The sequence below is a fragment of the Ctenopharyngodon idella genome, chromosome 13, assembly GCF_019924925.1.
Source record: "Ctenopharyngodon idella isolate HZGC_01 chromosome 13, HZGC01, whole genome shotgun sequence".
Classification (NCBI taxonomy): domain Eukaryota; kingdom Metazoa; phylum Chordata; class Actinopteri; order Cypriniformes; family Xenocyprididae; genus Ctenopharyngodon; species Ctenopharyngodon idella.
In genome coordinates this window covers 33,913,843-33,932,452 of record NC_067232.1, presented here as the reverse complement: position 1 = coordinate 33,932,452, position 18,610 = coordinate 33,913,843, and the positions used below count along the sequence as shown (strand labels likewise).

Genomic DNA, 18,610 nt, shown 5'->3' with positions numbered 1-18,610 from the left:
TCCCGAGGACTCAAGCTCACCTTCCGATGCCGCGGGGAGGGGACCCCCACCCCCTGAGAACCAAGGAACGAGAGTCTAGACCTCAACACTGAGATAGTCATGTTCCCACAACGAGAACATGCTGAATGCCCAGGCATGTGACACAGCGATTGTGACCATCAGCGGGGACCAGGGAACGACCGCATCCAGTAACGCACAGATGAAATGACATCTTGAAAAAGACACAGGGTTCGTCTGTGTAGCTCTTTTAGAAAGGGGGAATTCAGCTCTGTTCTGTGTGCTGAGGCACGCAAGGAACAGCCGTGATGTGACTGTAGGTTCACACTGGTCGCCTAACAGTATACACGCAAGGAACCAGCCCAAATCGCAAACCAGCAGGGCAACAGTGCTGTGATAACAGCAATTGAGAGCAACAGCTCAGGCTCCTCAGGAAGTCGCGGCCTCGCTGTAGTGTGCCGTAACACCAACACTCTTGACAGAAGCTCTTCTTCTTTCTCACAAAGGCTTGAGAAACACTCTCAGTCTCGACAGGAACACAAGGATGACTCCGAAGCGAAAGACAGAGTGCGTTTGCATCCGCTTCTGTATTTATACCCTCCTCACGGGGGCCGTGCGCATTATGCAAATATCACACGCCAATTCCATTGGCTTGTTTTATACACTCGAAGCTGATAGGGCTCTCTAGAGATATCCCAATTCGCCGGTCACTACTGATGTACGTCGAACGTGACCGACTGAAAGGGAACTCAAAGTGTCTGCTCTATTACAAATAATTTATATTTAAAAAATACCCAAAACAGCGGCATTACAAGATGGAATATAAACTAGAAAAGATATTTAAACTTGCTCTGCCCTTACTGTACGTCCATGACACGGATTCACTGCAGAGTTGCCAGTTTTGGCGGTCTTTCCAGCTCTTAGAATGCGAGCCTGATGTCATGAAAGTGTGTATCAATAGCACAAATTTCTGTTTATATTTGGTGTGCTATTTATACGCAGAAATAAACTTTGGTTTGCATGAGATACGTATGTGTTTGACGTGCATATTACTTTTCGCATGCATATGATATACAATTTTTAGCGTGCATATAATACACAGTTTTGGTGTGCATATGACACGCAATTTGTTGGCATACATATGATACACACTTTTGCCGTACGTATAATACGCCCCTACCCCACACCACTAATCCTACCCATTCCGTATCAAATGCATGCAAAAAGTCATTTCAGCGTATAAATAGCACACCATATACAAACATAAACTCTCAACCATGACCACTATAAAGAGGAAACAGAGAAACAGCCTCATCAATGAACATCTTGCATGCCTCACAAAGATTGCAAAAACAAGCTACAAATATACCATGAAGAAAGTCAAGGAAATGCATGCTTCCACTCATTCCACTCAATTTTATAAACATTTATATTAGTAAGGCTATTGTTTTTGCTATAGTATTTTTTAACCATAGGCAAAAGTCCCTTGTGTAAGTTTGCTCTTTAGCCTGTTGATTTTTGTTCATGGTATTCAGCTACAATGAATGTTTTGCAATAAGACTTAGAATAGATTTGAATGATATCTAAGTTTTTGTTTCACCTTATAGAGGGTATGCATTGATGTCACTTTCCCACTGGAACACACCCTGTCAGCTGGATTGAGTGGCAAAAGAGCTGCTGCATGACTGGATTTAACTGCAAAAACGCGAGTAAAACAAATGATTCCGCTAAAGTTTGGACTCGATAGTGTCCCTTACAACTTGTCAAAGAAACCTAATCCATGGATATTGGCATGCAGCCAGGAATCGTGTTTCCTGATATTTAGGTGTGCCTGATTTCGACGCCAGGGAAATGCATAAAGCAAATCTGCCTGTGAACTATTTATATAAATACAATATAGGTAGGTATAAATCCGGTGATCACTTTTATCTATGTTATATATAATCACCATTTCATCCAGCCCTAAAACTTGTATAGTTTTTGTCAGGGTTTATTTAAAATCACCCATTTATGCAGAATATAAGATGGTAAATATTTAATTGATGAGTTGTCAGTACAATATATAACAAAACAATATGTAGGGTATGATTTTACCCCCAAATCCAGCGTTTTGACACAAAATGATAACAGCAAATCCATGTTTCTCTGCCTGGAGTCCAGTTTTTTTTCTGTCAATTGCATCGATCCATTTGCTTCTTTTTTTCTGTAGCTTTCGGCTGTCTGTAAAAATATACCTCGGATTTTGTGTCAAATCTATTTGTACAGTAAATCGCAAAGCTCTTTCCCGTTTTGGATGTATTTTTTGCGGCATTCACACTGAAAACTAGAAATTAGGAATCGATAAGAATCGGAATCAATAAGCAGAATCGGAATCGTCAAAATTCAATACCCAACCCTATGTGGGACCCATCAGAAATTAATTGGATTGTGAAAAGTGGTGACTTTAGAGACGGATGGTTAGAGGGGAGGGGTTGAAAAGTAAAAGGGATTTGTCACATGAGCCGAAAATAACTTTTGATAAAAGATTCCAAAGACAAATGTTTAAATTAGAAATTATGTGTACCAATGAGTTGCACACAATAAGAACAGGAATTTGCCTAAAGGAAATAAATAGGATCAATTTAGATTTCATATTACATTAACGTCGTGGCATAGCTCAGATAATTTGGTCTTATAAGAATATGATGAGAAATATTTCAGATCATATTGAAATCGTTTTATTGCACACTTATCGGAGAAAACAAACCACTTAAGTCGCCTTAATGGCAAGCCAGATATTACCTGAGTACATTAGAGCAGATGCCTGAAACGTTATGCTGTCCTGCCAGCTGTTGTGCCTGCCAGTTTAGCACAGCAAGAGACTCTGAGATTCTAGCGCAAACAATGCAAGGCAGTGCACATGTATGCACACGTGTCTAAACACACACACGCAGTTGAAACAGACATGAAGTTTCCAGACAAGTACACCCAACTGCCGAGTAAAGCGGGCCGTGTCAGTGATTAGCTGTCAGAGCGTAGGCATCCTCCTCATTGGAATTAAAGAGGTGCAATTAGGAGGAGGAGGAAGTCTCATACATCAAACTGGCTTTGAACTGAGGAGACGGCACACAGAGACTGAGAAAGAGAGAGAGAGCTCACCAAGACTCACTTTATCGTTGTGAAACTTTGATTGTTTAGCGCACACACACACACACACACACACACACTTTCTTTCCTTCTCCAAAACACACATTCTTACCCGGTAACCCTGCAACTAGCCATCTCTCCATAACAATACAGCCCTCTTATCTCTATTCATATAAAAGGCAGCTTTGATCTCTCACAACATGCGAAAAAATGAGGACTGCAACAAAAAGGCTGGTCACAAAGTCAAAAACATGACGGGGGGAATTAAAAAAAAAGCATCAGAAAGAGAGAGCGAGTGAAAGTGCTCCTCAACATCACACAGAATTTTCTCATCCCACAGCAGAGCAGCTCCCACAGAGCATCTGCCTCTGTCCCAGACTGTCTGAAAAACAGATTTGAGTAATTTTGGCCTTTAAAAATGCATGTGTTCTTGTATTATTCATCTTCAGGCTGCATGCAAATTCTAAACATCGGCATGAGAAGGAGGATCTTCTCGTCTGAATGAAGAGCATTGTTAAGCATTAGTCAGAACTACCGACTAATGATCTGGTATTCTTCAGGAGTAATAAACCACTTGAACCACTTGATAATGCCGGGTTCTGTTACGATAGTCACTGTGTCAGATTATATGATTTTGACTCCTAAAATCTTGTGTCGTGGACAAGAAACATGTCAGACTACACGTTGCTACCCGACCATTCATCGCTTGCCGTCTTTAATGACATACGTGCTGTCATCGAGGAGGCGGGACTATCGACTGACAGGAGGAGCCGTAGCGTAAACAAACAATGGCTAGCAGCGTGTTTTGCTCTGTCTTGTCATCAGAAAATCCCAAAAGTGGACACATATCTGGATTGCATGGATATTTGGATTTCCTCCAAAGAGAACTAAGGTAACATATGTTTTATTTACCTTTTTTTTTTAAACTTTTTTTTTTTTTTTTTAACCTTTTTCACAGTAGTCCCTCGAGGAAACATCATAAACGCAGGAGTATTGTTGCCTTAGCTCCACAAACATTTCCTCCATTTTAAAATTCCTCCTAGCAGGAATGATATCACTGTCTCTCTTTCGTTTCGGCATGTTTGAAAGCATGTAGGAAGGCACTTCTGTGCTCCTATTGGCCAGTGTCACACATGTGACAGAACTCGTTGTGGATGAACAAAAAAATAAATAAATAAACATGCAAGTTTTTCTGTCGTGACGTTGTGAAGCATCGGTTGTCGTCCACTATGACACACTACACGAGCTGAAACGATCAAATCTTGCGTCCCGACGCCCACTGTCGTTTACAAATACCCACAACACCCTACGTCAATCAGATCATGGCAAAATCGGGCTAAAATCATGTAGTCTGAACCGGCATAAGAGACATGTTGAAAAAAATCACAAATGAGTTCCCTTTAACTTTTTCCCTGCCATTAATTTTCCAACTTTACGTGTTTTCACTATTACACAGTAGGGGGCACTATTATGCATCTTCTGAAAGAGGACTGAATCTCAGGATAAAAACAGAAGCAGAAACAAGCAATAGCTTATGTAAGCAGATGCATATGTAAAATAACGCGATCATCAACATTTAACAGCAAATAAATGAAATGTTGACTCAAGAAGAGGAATAGGGCTGTGAAGCTTTGGGGGTGTCATCTATGTTTTGATCATCGTTTTGAATCCAATCCAGACACAGTCTTTGACAAAAACGTGATTTTCTCAAAATGTTTTTTTAATGAAACTTACCCACAAATTATGTGTTGATAAAAAAAAGAATGCATGAAGCTAGAATAAAACATGTTTTTTTTTATTTAAAAGCACAAGCTCCGTCCTTTTTTTGATATATTGCATGTTCAGATATTCATACAACAAAATATTCTGGGGGCCATGAAACTTAAAATGTTAAAATGACCAAAAAACGCTGTTAATGTCGTATTTGGTTCTCATAGAAAGCAATAAGATTGAAAGCAATGGTTAAAAGTCTCCAGATTAGAATAGATATGACAGAAGCATTTGTTGACACAGTATAGAGCTGTAAAATAAATGTTTCACTAGGCTTAATATTTCCAAATGCTCCAAATCATATTCAAAATCTTCAACATGTCTTCATATGAATCATTTTTTTTCTTTGGTCTCTGTTGGCATTGGCCTCAAGGCATTCTTAAGAATCAAACCAGAGAATTATAAAGGCCAATCTTTCACATACCCTTTCACGATCAACAATCATATTGTATCATATTCATTCTTTTCCCTTGTAGCAGTGAAGGGAAGCCAGAGATTGAAAGGAAAAGGCTCCGGAGATGACAACACGCAAATGATTTCAGCATTTTCTCAGAAGAAAAGGCCAACCAGCGTTGGCAAAGTCAAGGAGTGCATTAAAGACTAAGTGCAGTGTTGGGGAAAGTGGCGTTTGCTGACAGAAGGTACACGTTCAGAACAGGAGCCTTTATTTCGCTCGTGACATTTCGTTTCCGTGGTGCCCGAGGGAGGCAGCTGTTCTATTGAAGCTCGGCGGAGCAGAGAAGCTGGATAGATTTCTGAACGGCCATGGAGTCTGCATCTTTACTCTATCCCTCTATTTACTCAGGGATTACTCTCTCATTCCTGGGAAGGGAGAGAGAGAGGTAGCAGAGAGAGGGACAAGGTGATTTGAGTATAAATAAGTGGGACCACACATACCCCTTTTCCACCAGAATGATTGGTGTTCTGGAGCGAGAGCCTGTTCTCGGCCAGACTTGAGGAATGAACGATGATGTAACCCTACTATGTGTCGTTCACCTGCCTATAACCAGTCTAAAAAAACATTGCGTATCCCGGTGTTTGTGCAGGCAGTGCGGCACTTCTGTTTTGCTGTTCACAGTACTGGGAGTGATTCTAGCGAACCGGCAGCTTGCATAAACAGCCGGTACTCTCATCTGTCCTTTTCAGAGATAAACTGAAACTGAAACCGTTGATTCACTCGCTCTCTTGCACAGTTTTATATATTTAGATGTAAAGGGCAATGTAGTGCAACATTATTATATTGCTCAACGAGACAGCACCAGTATTTCTCTGTCCCCCACTCCCCGGCTCCGTTCGAGATCAGCAAGTTTTTAGTGCCGGAGTTGAACTGATCTTTCCAGCCCGGAACCCCCTTTTCTGCAGCGGGAATGTATGGTTCAAGAATGGACAAAGGCCGGGAACCCGCACAGGAACCATGATGGTGGAAAAGGGGTTACAGAATCTGGGCCACAAGAACTCTGCTGCAGAATTCACAGGAACATCTGTCATTCATAAAAGAGAATGGTAATACTTTAGTATGAAGTATTAATACTTTAGTATTAAACTCCTAATTTACTGCTTATTAAAGGATTGGTACACTTCAGAATTAAAATTTCCAGGTGATTTACTCACCCCAATGTCATCCAAGATGTTCATGTCTTTCTTTCTTCAGTCGAAAAGAAATTAAGGTTTTTGAGGCAAACATACCAGGATTTTTCTCCATTTAGTGGACTTTAACGGTTACCAACGGGTTGAAGGTCCAAATGTCAGTTTCAGTGCAGCTTCAAAGGGCTCTACACGATCCCAGATGAGGAATAAGGGTCTTATCTAGCGAAACAATACTTTTTAACCATTTATGTTCATCTTGCACTGCTCTGCGATGCGCCACACATTACGTAATCACGTTGGAAAGGTCACGCGCGACGTAGGCAGAAGTACCGACCCAGTGGCAGGGTAGGACGAAAAACTCCATCTCATTTTCTCCCCCAACTTCAGAATTGTCTGATGTTTTAACTTTTTTTTGTAAAGGCCATTTGACTTAGTCTTTGCACGTTCGTTTTGTAGACACTGGATCGGTACTTCCCCTACGTCACATGTGACCTTTCCAACGTGATTATGTAATGCGTGGCGCATCACAGAGCAGTGCAAGACGAGCATTTGTGGTTAAAAAGTATATAGATTTTTATTTATTTTTTTAGAAAATGACAGATCGTTTCGCTAGATAAGACTCTTATTCCTCGTCTGGGATCATGTAGAGCCCTTTGAAGCTGCAGTGAAACTGACATTTGAAAGTGAAATCCACTATATGGAGAAAAAACCTGGAATGTTTTCCTCAAAAACCTTAATTTCTTTTTGAATGAAGAAAAAAAAAAAAAAATAATATCTTGGATGACATGGGATGAGTAAATTATCAGGAAATTTTAATTCTGAAGTGAACTAATCCTTTAATAGTTAGTAAGGTAGTTAAGTTTAGGTATTGAGAATGTAGAATATGGTCATGCAGAATAAGGCATTAATATGTGCTTAATGAGTACTAATAAACAGCCAATATTCTAGTAATATGCATGCTAATAAGCAACTAGTTAAAAGACCCAGAAATAAAGTGTTACCAATAGAACAAATATGTCTCTTGCATGTAAAGGTGAAGTGTGTAATTTCAGGGCCACTAGTGTCATCAAACAGGTTAGTACACTCCTCCCATCTGCAAATAACTGGACAAAGAGTCCCATTTAAAACTTCCACATATTTCCTCTCCAAATTTTTGCAGAAGATGTGAAAAAGTCTGCAGATTCCATCTGGTCTCATGTATGAGTGAGTTTGTTATTTAAAGTAGCTAAAAATCTGAAAGCAGGGGAGGTGGGTGGATGATTTAAGCCCCTCTGTAGTACAGTCACATGACCCGGTGCTCTCCTTTGAGGATGGGGCCTCTCAAACAGTTGCCACAGCAATGCACTCTCTGCCCCGTGAACCCCAACTAGCCTTTATTCCCTGTGCAACCGAACTGTACCAACACTAGCTCCAAAACAAAGTGTTACTCAATAACATCATGAGAGACAGAGGGAGGGACACACAGAGAGATAACAGACCAGAATGAGAGGGAGAGAAAAGATGCTGGACTGGAGGGGAAGGGGAGAGAGCCCCACTGGGAGCATTATCCAACCCTGTAGGGCCAAAGAGCTCGCTCAGGATTTCCACACTCCAATTGTAAACAAAGAGCCTTTTGATGCTCTCTCAGCCTCAAAGACATGGATGACTACTCAATCATGTGACCACAGAGCAGTCCCTGCCGTTCACACGTACACCGTAGCCACACACAGAGTTACACCCGTCGACATATACAAAGTCGCATTACTGATGGAAAGGAGACCTTTGGACAAAAGGAAGCAGTATGTGCACCTGCAGGGACAAAGATATGGAAAAATGTGCAGTCATTTCTCGAGATCCGAATGCGCATGCACACAAATGAAGAGATTTGCTGGCAATACGCACTCATTTCTGCAAAGAGAGACATGGGCTCTATTCAACCTCTCTCTCTCTTTCACCAGTGCTGAGCACTCAGAGAAACAGCGAGAGGCAGAAAAACATGTCATGCAAGAGGGAGCCTATTGTGCCATGAAGGGAACAGATGGAACCTCCCACAAACCACTGGGCCCTTCATTCTCCTGCCTTCCTAAAAAAACACCGCCACAAACAGCAACATTGGCTCTGCTCACCCATAAAGCGCCTTTGCTTCTACATCCACTCAGGAATTCTTACAAAGATGTGAAGGTGTCCATGTGCAATCTTGCAGGCAGAGATTCGTTTATGTGTGACTAACGCTCGCTGAGCACATCACGGGAATCCCCAAACAGAACTTGTGCATACCCCGCCTAGATATCGGCTCTTAAACGCTTCTCCCAGCAGTCGCTCGCAATCTATGGGGCTCACAATCCCATCGTGAGCATGTGTGCCAGCGGGTGAATTAGGCGAGAAGAGTTTGAGAATCTCAAAGCATTGGCATGTGAATATGTACGAAGGAGAAAGAACAGGCAAGGAACGAGATCCAAAAAATCTGGTGTTTGCTTGTTAAAAAAAGTTGCTGGCATGATGCAAGGATGTTGAGGGCAGTTTCTAAGGGTTAGTATCTGGTTAATTTCTAGGTTGCTTACAGGCCTTGTCAGTAGAGGAGTCCACCCTGATGTCTCTATGATATTCTGGGTTTTTTTTGTTTTTTTTAGATCAAGCGTAGCGTTAGTTCTGGCAGGTCACGTTAGTCAAGCTTGGATCAGCGACTCTCAGCTTATCCACGTCTACCTATAGGAATACGACGCCAATCACAGCATCCATATATGTAAGGTCTATTCCAAGCATGCTGCATGAGTCCTGAAAAGTGAAGCCAAAGTGTCTTGATCAGGTGGTTGGTCCCAGTATAGGTCATAAACCCCGCCCTCTCCATGTAATATAATGGGACGTGAGACACTAAACAATTAAATTACACTTCAAATATTTTTTTTCCAAAGATGGTTTCTGTCATTTTATGTAGTTTATCATCACGCTGATGTAAGTTCAAGTGTTTCTTTTTTAAAATAAGTTTGGTTTTAGTTAGTTATCTAATGCTATAAAAATGGATTTTCGTGAGGAAATTGGAGCTTTAACTTTAATTTCTATAATAGTTTCCATAACTGTTTATTTCACACAGACATAATGAGTTGTTCTACAGTAAACTGTACTAAACAATTCTGCAGGAGTGTGGGCGGGGCTTTAATAGCATGTGACTCTACTTCATGCTCACGAATCGGGTCCCGAGTTCACTACTGCGCAGACTCCGGTCCCAAATCAGCACAACATGTCAGTGCCATATTGGGACATTGGCGGCTTCACTTTTCTACAATGGAAGAAAGTGCATCATCCATATTTTTCTACAGTCTATGGTCCATTCAGTATTATCAGCAGCTTTATCGAATTACTCAGGAGCTATTTACCCTCCTCCATCCCTAGCTTCTCCTCTAGTCCAGTTAAGATTTGGCCTCTGATATACCTCTTCGAATCAGACTCATTTTCTAGAATTATGTTGTTACATTAAATTATTGTCATTAAGAACATTAATGATATTGCAATACCTTTATGTTGGTTCTGTTCTGTTTACCCTAAGGGGTTATCGTTATTCTCCCTGCTCTTATCCAAGCTAGGTTGCATGGATGGGTAGGGAGTTCTTACCCAGAACAGAACCATACTGCCAATCCAAACTGTATGCTAATTGTCAATCATCTTAGATGATAACGTTTTCTGACAGAAATATAGTTGGGAGTCCTTCCTTCAAATATAAGTCTACATGATTCTTTCACCCACTGTATCTAAGAAAAGTAATAGCACACCTCTCTTCAACAAGTCACACGACTTGAGGTATTTTTCATGGAATGGATTACAAACCAAAGTTTAATATTTAGGGATAGGGGTTTATTTAAATCTGCGACTCTTAACTAGGGGTGTCCAGTCCTGCTCCTGGACAGCCACATTCCTGTAGAGTTTAACTCTAATCAAACACAACTGAACCAGCTAATCAAAGTCTCCAGGATTACTGGAAGCTTCCAGGTTGGAGCTAAACTCTGTGGGATGGTGGCTGTCCACAAGCAGGATTGGACACCCCTAAAGCAACCACCACAAAACATACAAAAATCATACTCCCATAAAAGCTCAAAGACCAAAAACATTGGGATTCAGGTACAAGCTGGAACTACAGTATCTCAGCCCAGGAAGGAAGTCTTGATTGACAGGGTAAGCTGTGATGGGTAGAGCGGGATTGGGGTACTTCGGTCCCTGCTGGCCCTCACTGTTTACTTAACTTCCCCCACCTCTCCAACACCACAGCTGGCACAGCTGGACAACCACATGGGCTAAAAAGGGGAGGTGTATGTGTGTGTGCATTGTGTGGTAGTAGTCCTTCCACACCCAATTTCAAATTTCACTTTATCTCCAGCCCTGACAATTAGAGCTGCCTCTATCTGTCATGGCTTCAGGCTGGGAGCCACGGAGGGGCGGCTGACAGACAGGACTTTAATTAAAGTAGTCCCTTCAGCAATGACCATTTAGGCCTAGCTACCACTAACACAGGGTGGGGAAACAGAGTGAGAACGTTAAGAGCTATAACAGATAGCAGTAAGCGCTTCACCTCACCACAGGTTTAGATGCTGCCTACCGGCTTATGTTCTAAATAAAGGCCCTAAAATGCTTTCTGAAATTAGCTTTCTCCAGGGTGTGCATGTAATTTGGCGTTGAAAGTTGTGTGTCATAGTTCAGATTAGCATAGCTGAAAATACTCACAGTGAAGTGACACGAGACGTCTGCTTTTCCAGGAATATGAATTATCTGTGACATGTAGGAGGTTAAGAGCTTCAGTTTGAGTAGAATATATTTTAGGAACATGCAATTTGTACATGTTTACCTTAAAGATCACCCCCCTCTAATGCAGATTCACAGGACTTCCTTCCTGGATATAGAAGTAACAATAACCTGGCCATTTACAGCTGACCAAACAGACAGAGAGGTCTATCTCAAGAAATGTAATGTAAAATTCTCTGCTCAAGGGCACAGTGGTGACCAGTGACTGCCCCAGTGTCACTGCTCAGGACCTTGGGAACAAGTAGTGTTTTGACTATGAGCTCATATATTATTCTCCTTTCCATCTCATAGCATTAGGATAGGACAAAATTTCTGTAATTTCTGTAATTCTGTAATTTTCTCACTCTTATGTAGTTCCATGCATTTTATACTTTTTTTTTTTTGTAGGATAGGGGAGTGGAGACAGGAAAATAGATACAAGATTACTACCATTACTAAACCATTACTTTCTAGGAGAGGGTCTTGACCCAAGTCAGACTCAAACCAGGATCCCCATTAGCCAACAGCTCTGATGCGTCATTCTGCAAAAAGCACACAACACTGGAAGTTCAGCAGGATGTTGACACTGACCTTTTCAATGCAATGAAAGTGAATGGTGACCAAGGCGGTCAAGCTCCAAAAATGACAAAAAGCAGTATTAGTAATCCATACAACTTCTTGCTATGTTCCAAATCCTCTGAAGTCATACAATAGTTTCATATGGAGAAAATTTTTTTTTACTGATAATCTTCTCCTCCACAGTATCTGAGGCCCTGTTTACACCTGGTATTAAGATACATTTTGGTCGATCGGATCGGAAGTGGGCGACGCTAAATACAGGTGTAAACGGGGTGTAAAATGTTTTGAGTTTGTCCACTTTTGACCACTTCCAGAGGTAGTCGAAAACGCATTTGAATGGATTGCTTTCGTAGTGTAAACGCTCATGTGATCGAATGTGTTCGTACAGCCACAAAAGACCACCTACTCTCCACCTACTGACCTAATGTGTAAACATTATGGGAAGCGCGCTAGCCAGACGGGATTTAAACTTTGTCGGCTGAAGATCCAAGTTTGGTTTGAAGACAAAAAAATGTACCAAGTACAATGTTCTCTCACCATTCCTGATTTCTAACACAGACTCACAGCATTTGGCCTTGCAGCTATCAGAACAGAAACAAAAGCTGCTGCTCTGTGTATTTTTCCGTCATCTCCAGTCGCGTTCATATGTAAATTTTGTGAGCCCATTTCATCTATTAAGATAGAAAGATCTGAAAAAGCCCATAGATTTACCCAGCCATAGACCCTCCCCTTGAAGAAATCAGGACAGAAGTGGTTGAAAGTGGACAAAAGAGAGATTAAAACACCAGGTGTAAACAAGAATGTGTCTCCCTTGTCTACTTGTGATCCGATCGACCAAAATGCATCTTAATATCAGGAATAAACAGGGCCTCATTCACATTCACATTTAGGATATTTAAATGTGGTGTATCAAGATGTATTATGACAAGACAAGATTTTCCTCAGATAAAGCTATTGTACAGTTATGGTACTTTTTTTCCCCTTCATTTTTTCAGCTTGACAGCCCTTAGTCACCATTCACTTTCATTGTATGAAAAAGAGCCACATGTTTCCACTGGTAATATGTAAATGAGCTTTCCTTCCTGCATATGAGAGACAGAGGAGCTCAGGGGAGTCTGGTGAGACCTTGCCTCAGTCAGCACAATCAGATGCAATTGTGAAGCGAAGGCTTTTATATATTTGTCACAAAGCCATTGATGATAATTGCTTTTGACTGTGTTAGCAGTATCCTGCTGGTCATTGGCTTCCTACGTGCACCACACCAACTGCTGCCACTACTGCCAGTGCTGCTGATTATGATGATGAGAGCAATGGTGGTGATGTAGATAATGATGATGATTTAAAATAGATGACTCTGAGAAACCAAGCTGACGACTCCTGGTGTGCTGCTATAATGTGCCTCGGTTGCTTGCTTTCTCTGGAAGGTAGACCGCGAAGTCCAGAAAGTGACCCCCTGACATGCATTATAATGTGACTGCATTCACTGTGGGAATGGCCTGATATATATATATATATATATCCTGTTGAAAAAGGACGCTTCCAACAAACACCAATGTGGAGAACAGAGCGTACAGCTCAAATGCCACAAGATGCGATCAATCAGTATGCAAATTTCAGCAGGGATTATAAAGATCTTTACAGAAGTTGGAGCAGAACACTAGTGGCTGTTATCTTAGCGCAAACAGAAAGGAAAAAATCCCTCCCTCCATCTATTTGACTGAGAAGAGTCCTTGTAGGCAAACACAGAGGTGTTAATGGATTTTACCTTGGGATGTGGGAGGGTACTGTCGGACATCATACACAGGGATTGATAAGGAAGGGCGGCCTCTCTGCGGGCCGTCTGAGGGTTAGCTGCCACACAAGGGAATTACTCTTAGATGGACGATCAGGTTAAATGTTATGCCGATGTCGCAGTAGTAGCTGTATTCTGTGTCCACTCTGAGACCCAAAGAGTAGGTCCACTGATTGGGGAGGTGTGACTGTTCTCACTGAGCTTATTGAAGGTGTTGGCAGTTGCCATGACAGCCAACTGAAGCAATAACATATAATCTTTCCTCTGGTGGCCACATAATATACTCTTCTTTCTGTAAACTGACATGAAAGTCTTCAGCTAGCACTGTCAGTCGTCACATTTTAAGAACACTGTGATTGACAATATATCTGAAAACAAAAATGGCATAAAATAAAAACTCCAATCCAGTAAACCACTTTGGTGATAACTAAAGTTTTTATGAGCTTGGAATTAACAGTTGATGGAGCAAGAAGGGGAATGGGATCAGGACGTGAACCAGGGTGTAAGCCAGTAGCTTTTGTATGTCACAAGCACAAATACTAACCACTTTACCACAGCTCAGATCAAAAATACCATAATTGGTGCAGTTATAGGCCTCACAGTCTTAATACTGCAAAGGAAGCCACATCATAAGCAAAATTTATGACAAAAAAATTGTAATGTGGCATACACAGATACACACATGTACACAGGAAGCACAAGAGCAAGAAACAATCATACACCAGATGCTGGGTTAAAAACAACCCAAGTTGGGTTGAAAATGAACAAACCCAGCAGTTTTAACGAAGGGGTTGGGTTAAATGTTTGCCCAACCTGCTGGGCAGTTTCATTTAACTCAACTATTGTTTAAAAATAACTGTATTGCTTGCTTAAAATGAGCCCAAAGTATGTTGGAAAATAGCATTTACTAATATGTTTAATAAATTAATAATAATTAAAAAATAAACATTAAATTGCTTATTAATTAATGGTCACCTTTTGATTATTATTGCACCCTCTAGTAATTATGTGTGGATGATTTTAATTTCCAACCTATTTTGGGTTCATTTTAAGCCAGACATATAGTAATTTTTAAACAATAGTTGAGTTAGAACTGCCCAGCACGATGGGCAAACATTTAACCCAACCACTGGGTTAAAACAACCCAATCGCTGGGTTTGTCCATTTTCAGCGCAGTTTGGGTTGTTTTTAACCCAGCATTTTTTAAAGTGTACGCTTAAATTCATACCAGTACAACATTTGTAGACTTCCAGATTTAAATCACAGGCAAAATAAAAGAAAACCTTAGGTTAGATTATGCTAGACTGGCCATAATAACACAAGCACTAATTTTTACAAACTTTCATGCATGACATCACTTGTGAGCAAGGCCCAGTCTCATGGTTTGCGGTGAAGTCCTCCACTGATAACTATTTAATGAGGAACTATGGCTACTATGATTTTGTAACAATGCAACATGAACAGAGAAAGCAGTGAGCATCTGAATCCTGAGCAGTTGTGTTCTTCATTAAAGGCCCGTGGCTAATGAAATCACTGAGGTAGGACTCACTGGTCATGCAGTAGTTGTTAGCAGACTCGCAGAGACTTGGAATGTGTCTACAAGAGTTCATAATGTATTAACTAATGACTGTGGCTTCAATGCACTTCCTTCCTTCCTTCCTTTATCACATGACTTGACTTTTAAGGTCATGTGACATCCTAAAACACTAGTGTTAGAGAACAATACAATGAAAGTTTCTGGAATCTATACGCTCAATATTTGCTGTGTATCATCAGGTACATTAGGGCTTATATGCCATCACAGTATGCCAACTATATATGCAGATACCTAATGCAGCATCCTAAACACCAAGTGATTGACATGCAATGCTCTACATAGGCAGCATCTTTCTTTATGGTCATTCATACACATCACACAAATACTAAAGTAACACGCAAGAAAAATGGATTACATTAAAGGCACAATTTGTAGTTTTTCACCGCTAGAGGTCGCTTATTCAAAACAAAGGCGTAGCTTGATGACGCCAAGTTTGAGCGAGGAATCTTGGGACATGTGATCTTCACCTCACAGCCGGTGGAAAAGAATTGGGATGGGACTCGGGCAGAAATCATATTAATGGAAGAGATTATTAACATTACTGTTGTATGAAGCAGAGCTGGGCGAGTGTTGTGCGAGCAGAAACGAGGCCGCTGGAGCGATTGCTAATGAGAGACAAGCGCAACACACGGCTCGACAGCAGAGGAACTTTTATTATGCCGCAGACGACCGCTTCCACTTCTTCCAGTCAAGCGTATGAGGGGTAAAGCAGCGCTGTTTATCATATTAGATACATTTGACTGTGTTGAAAATGATGTTATAACGTTACTCTGTGCGTTTGCTCAGCGGCTGCTGTGAGGCACACTGCAGTAAACTAGACCAATATTAGAATATCATATTAATAAATGCTGGATGGCATGCAATTATTGTTCAAACATATTGTATGACGGATAAAATGCTGTATTACTGTTAGAAAAAATAATGCTGCATCTGATTATGCTGTTAGCCACTTGACAAAATAGTGTTGTTCTCTGAGGTATGGTAAAAACATGGTACTCTCTGAAAATCAACAAAATGAGATACAAACACTAAGACTAACAGTGTTGAGCTATATAACAATAATTAATTTACTGACTATAAATGTATCCAAACAGTTGTTCCCTTGTCTAATAAAACATATAATTTCTCTGGATTTAAACATTCTTGGAAACATCTGGGATAATGTAAGTACACAAGTCAACAAAACATATAACACTGTTCTAGTGGTTTTTGGATATTTTAATCTTACATATTGTGCCTTTAAACTTTCCATTAGCATATTGCTAAGCTAACAATTCAATACAATAATAAGTACAAAACAATAGATAACACACATAAATTGTGGGTGAAGCAGTCCAGTTGAATTAGACCAAACTCTATTTTAAGAGCTGAATTAAATACAAGTATATTTGTCATTCAAAATTTCTCTTGACTGTCATACTTCAGCTGTTTGGAACAGTTTTTGGTTGGGTGTTTGTCTATGATGCCTTAAAATGCTGCTTAGCTAGGTGGGTTAAAAACAGAGCTACAGTAGTGTGTATTCTTGGGTATTCCAGTTGCCTCACTGACATTTTCTACAATGTTGTTCTACCTTAAAATACTTTAATTTACTATGCCCATACAGGCTGACTTGACCCAGTTCTTCCAACCCTTTCATATGGAGTTAAATGACAATGATGCAACGGCTAGCTCTTAGAGAATGTTCCAAGTGACTGACTACTCAAACACACTGGCACTTCCCGTTTTTCAGGAGAGCTTTGGAAAATGTTTCACTTCCCACTCATCAAGTGACACCAAAAAGAAAGGAAACGAAAGAGGAAAATGTTTAAAGGGCTGTGTACACTCAAAGATTCACACATTCTCAATAGATGGCATTAATGTTGCTAATATAAGAACATTACTAATACACAAATGCTACTAATACAAGAACACAGATTATCTCAGATACAAGATGCAGTATCTTCATCATGGCGCACACTGCATCTTTGTGAAGCAAATGCAATGAGTAATTTGTACAATCAAAACCAGCAGACTGAAAGCAAGTCAAAGATCAATGTCAAATATTATTACTTATGCGGAGAAATGTGTATTCAAGCAGTTTGAGAGTGTATTACCTGTTACATGCCCAACCAATACAAATACTGAATGAAGTTCAAGCATATTTTCCTTTTTTTTTTCTTCACTATAAATTATAGGCATCACAAATATTAAAACAGCTTGTCTGATGGAGCGGGAAAGTGTGGATGCTTGTTGCATGATGTCACAATAATGACAATTATTATTAATTTCAAACATGAATTATGTGAATTGAAACAGCATTATCTGCTGAGTGAAGCTGCTTGGAACGTTTCTGTTTTGGTGTCCAGTAAATTGCCGCAAAGCAATCAGTGATAATTGGTTTTAAAGGGCAAGTGCTGGTGATTATATGATATTTGCACTTAGAGAGTTGAATATGATATAGTGCATGAAAAACGGCAAATTATATGAGTATTTAAACAGTGCAGTGAGACACACCATAAAGTCTCTCACGCACACACAGGTTGTAAACAGAACCTGCTGATGTTTGGAGGGGCCAAATTATTGTGTGAATATGGTTTGAAAACCTAGCATGTAACTTTAAAAGCCTACTTCCTGTCATTTTGACACATATGACATCAGAGAGCCTAAATAAGCATTATGAGTGATAGTCAAAAGAGTTTTGCAACAGGAATGAAGTGAAAGGAAGTATGTAAGCAGGAGAGCAGTGGCACTCACCGCAGGCACGAGTAGCTTGTTAACCTCCTCCACTGCACGCTTGAGCTTGATCTCAGCCCGGTTCTGGGCGTCCTCCACCGTGATGAGCACATGGAGGTCCTCATTCAGATGCTCCCAGTTGGGTTTGCCTCGGTTTTGTTCCTCCTGGACAGAGAGAGGGAAAAATTTTAAATGCATTGATACTGCATTCACAATGTTGACTGCTACAATCAAGCAGGCCTATAAGAAAGTGCAGAAAGGGTTCAAATAATTTTTTTACATAATACATTTTTGCAATATTTGCTTGTTGCTTCTGCAAAAATTTGTTTTTTTTTGCTACCTTTGAGTGGCTATTATTGGAGAAAGATGCTTTTTGCTCTTTCCCTGGTAGTGTAGTTATGGCATCTACCAGCATTGGCTAACAGGACCATGCTAACTAGACAAACCTTAGGTGTGTACCAGTTCATGAACTTACGCACTATGACATTTGTAGTATGAGTAGTGTGTTCACAATGAGAATTCCAAAATACTCGTGGGCAGCTCGCCAACATCCCGTCCCCCCGTCTCACTCACTTCGCTTCCCATCTACATACTGTCCTATCATAATAAATCACCAAAAATAAATCTTAAAAAAAAAAAAATTCAGATGATGCACTTAATTAACCGAAAAAAGGAAGTGTGGAACGATGGACACTTCGTGC

The 18,610-nt window shown here is 40.5% G+C and overlaps 1 protein-coding gene across 6 annotated transcripts in view; it reads right to left on the bottom strand.

Annotated features, from left to right (window-relative positions):
• The window catches only part of LOC127524941 (protein quaking-like), a 127,671-nt gene that overhangs the window by 38,739 nt on the left and 70,322 nt on the right, over positions 1-18,610 (bottom strand). For all 6 annotated transcript variants that reach the window (XR_007933206.1, XM_051917028.1, XM_051917025.1 and 3 more), the window contains exon 4: positions 17,931-18,074. Coding sequence is in view for 5 of the 6 variants with exons in the window: in XM_051917028.1 (XP_051772988.1) it covers positions 17,931-18,074 (144 nt within the window). In the remaining variant the exon portion in view is untranslated. The remainder of the gene's footprint in view (positions 1-17,930; positions 18,075-18,610) is intronic.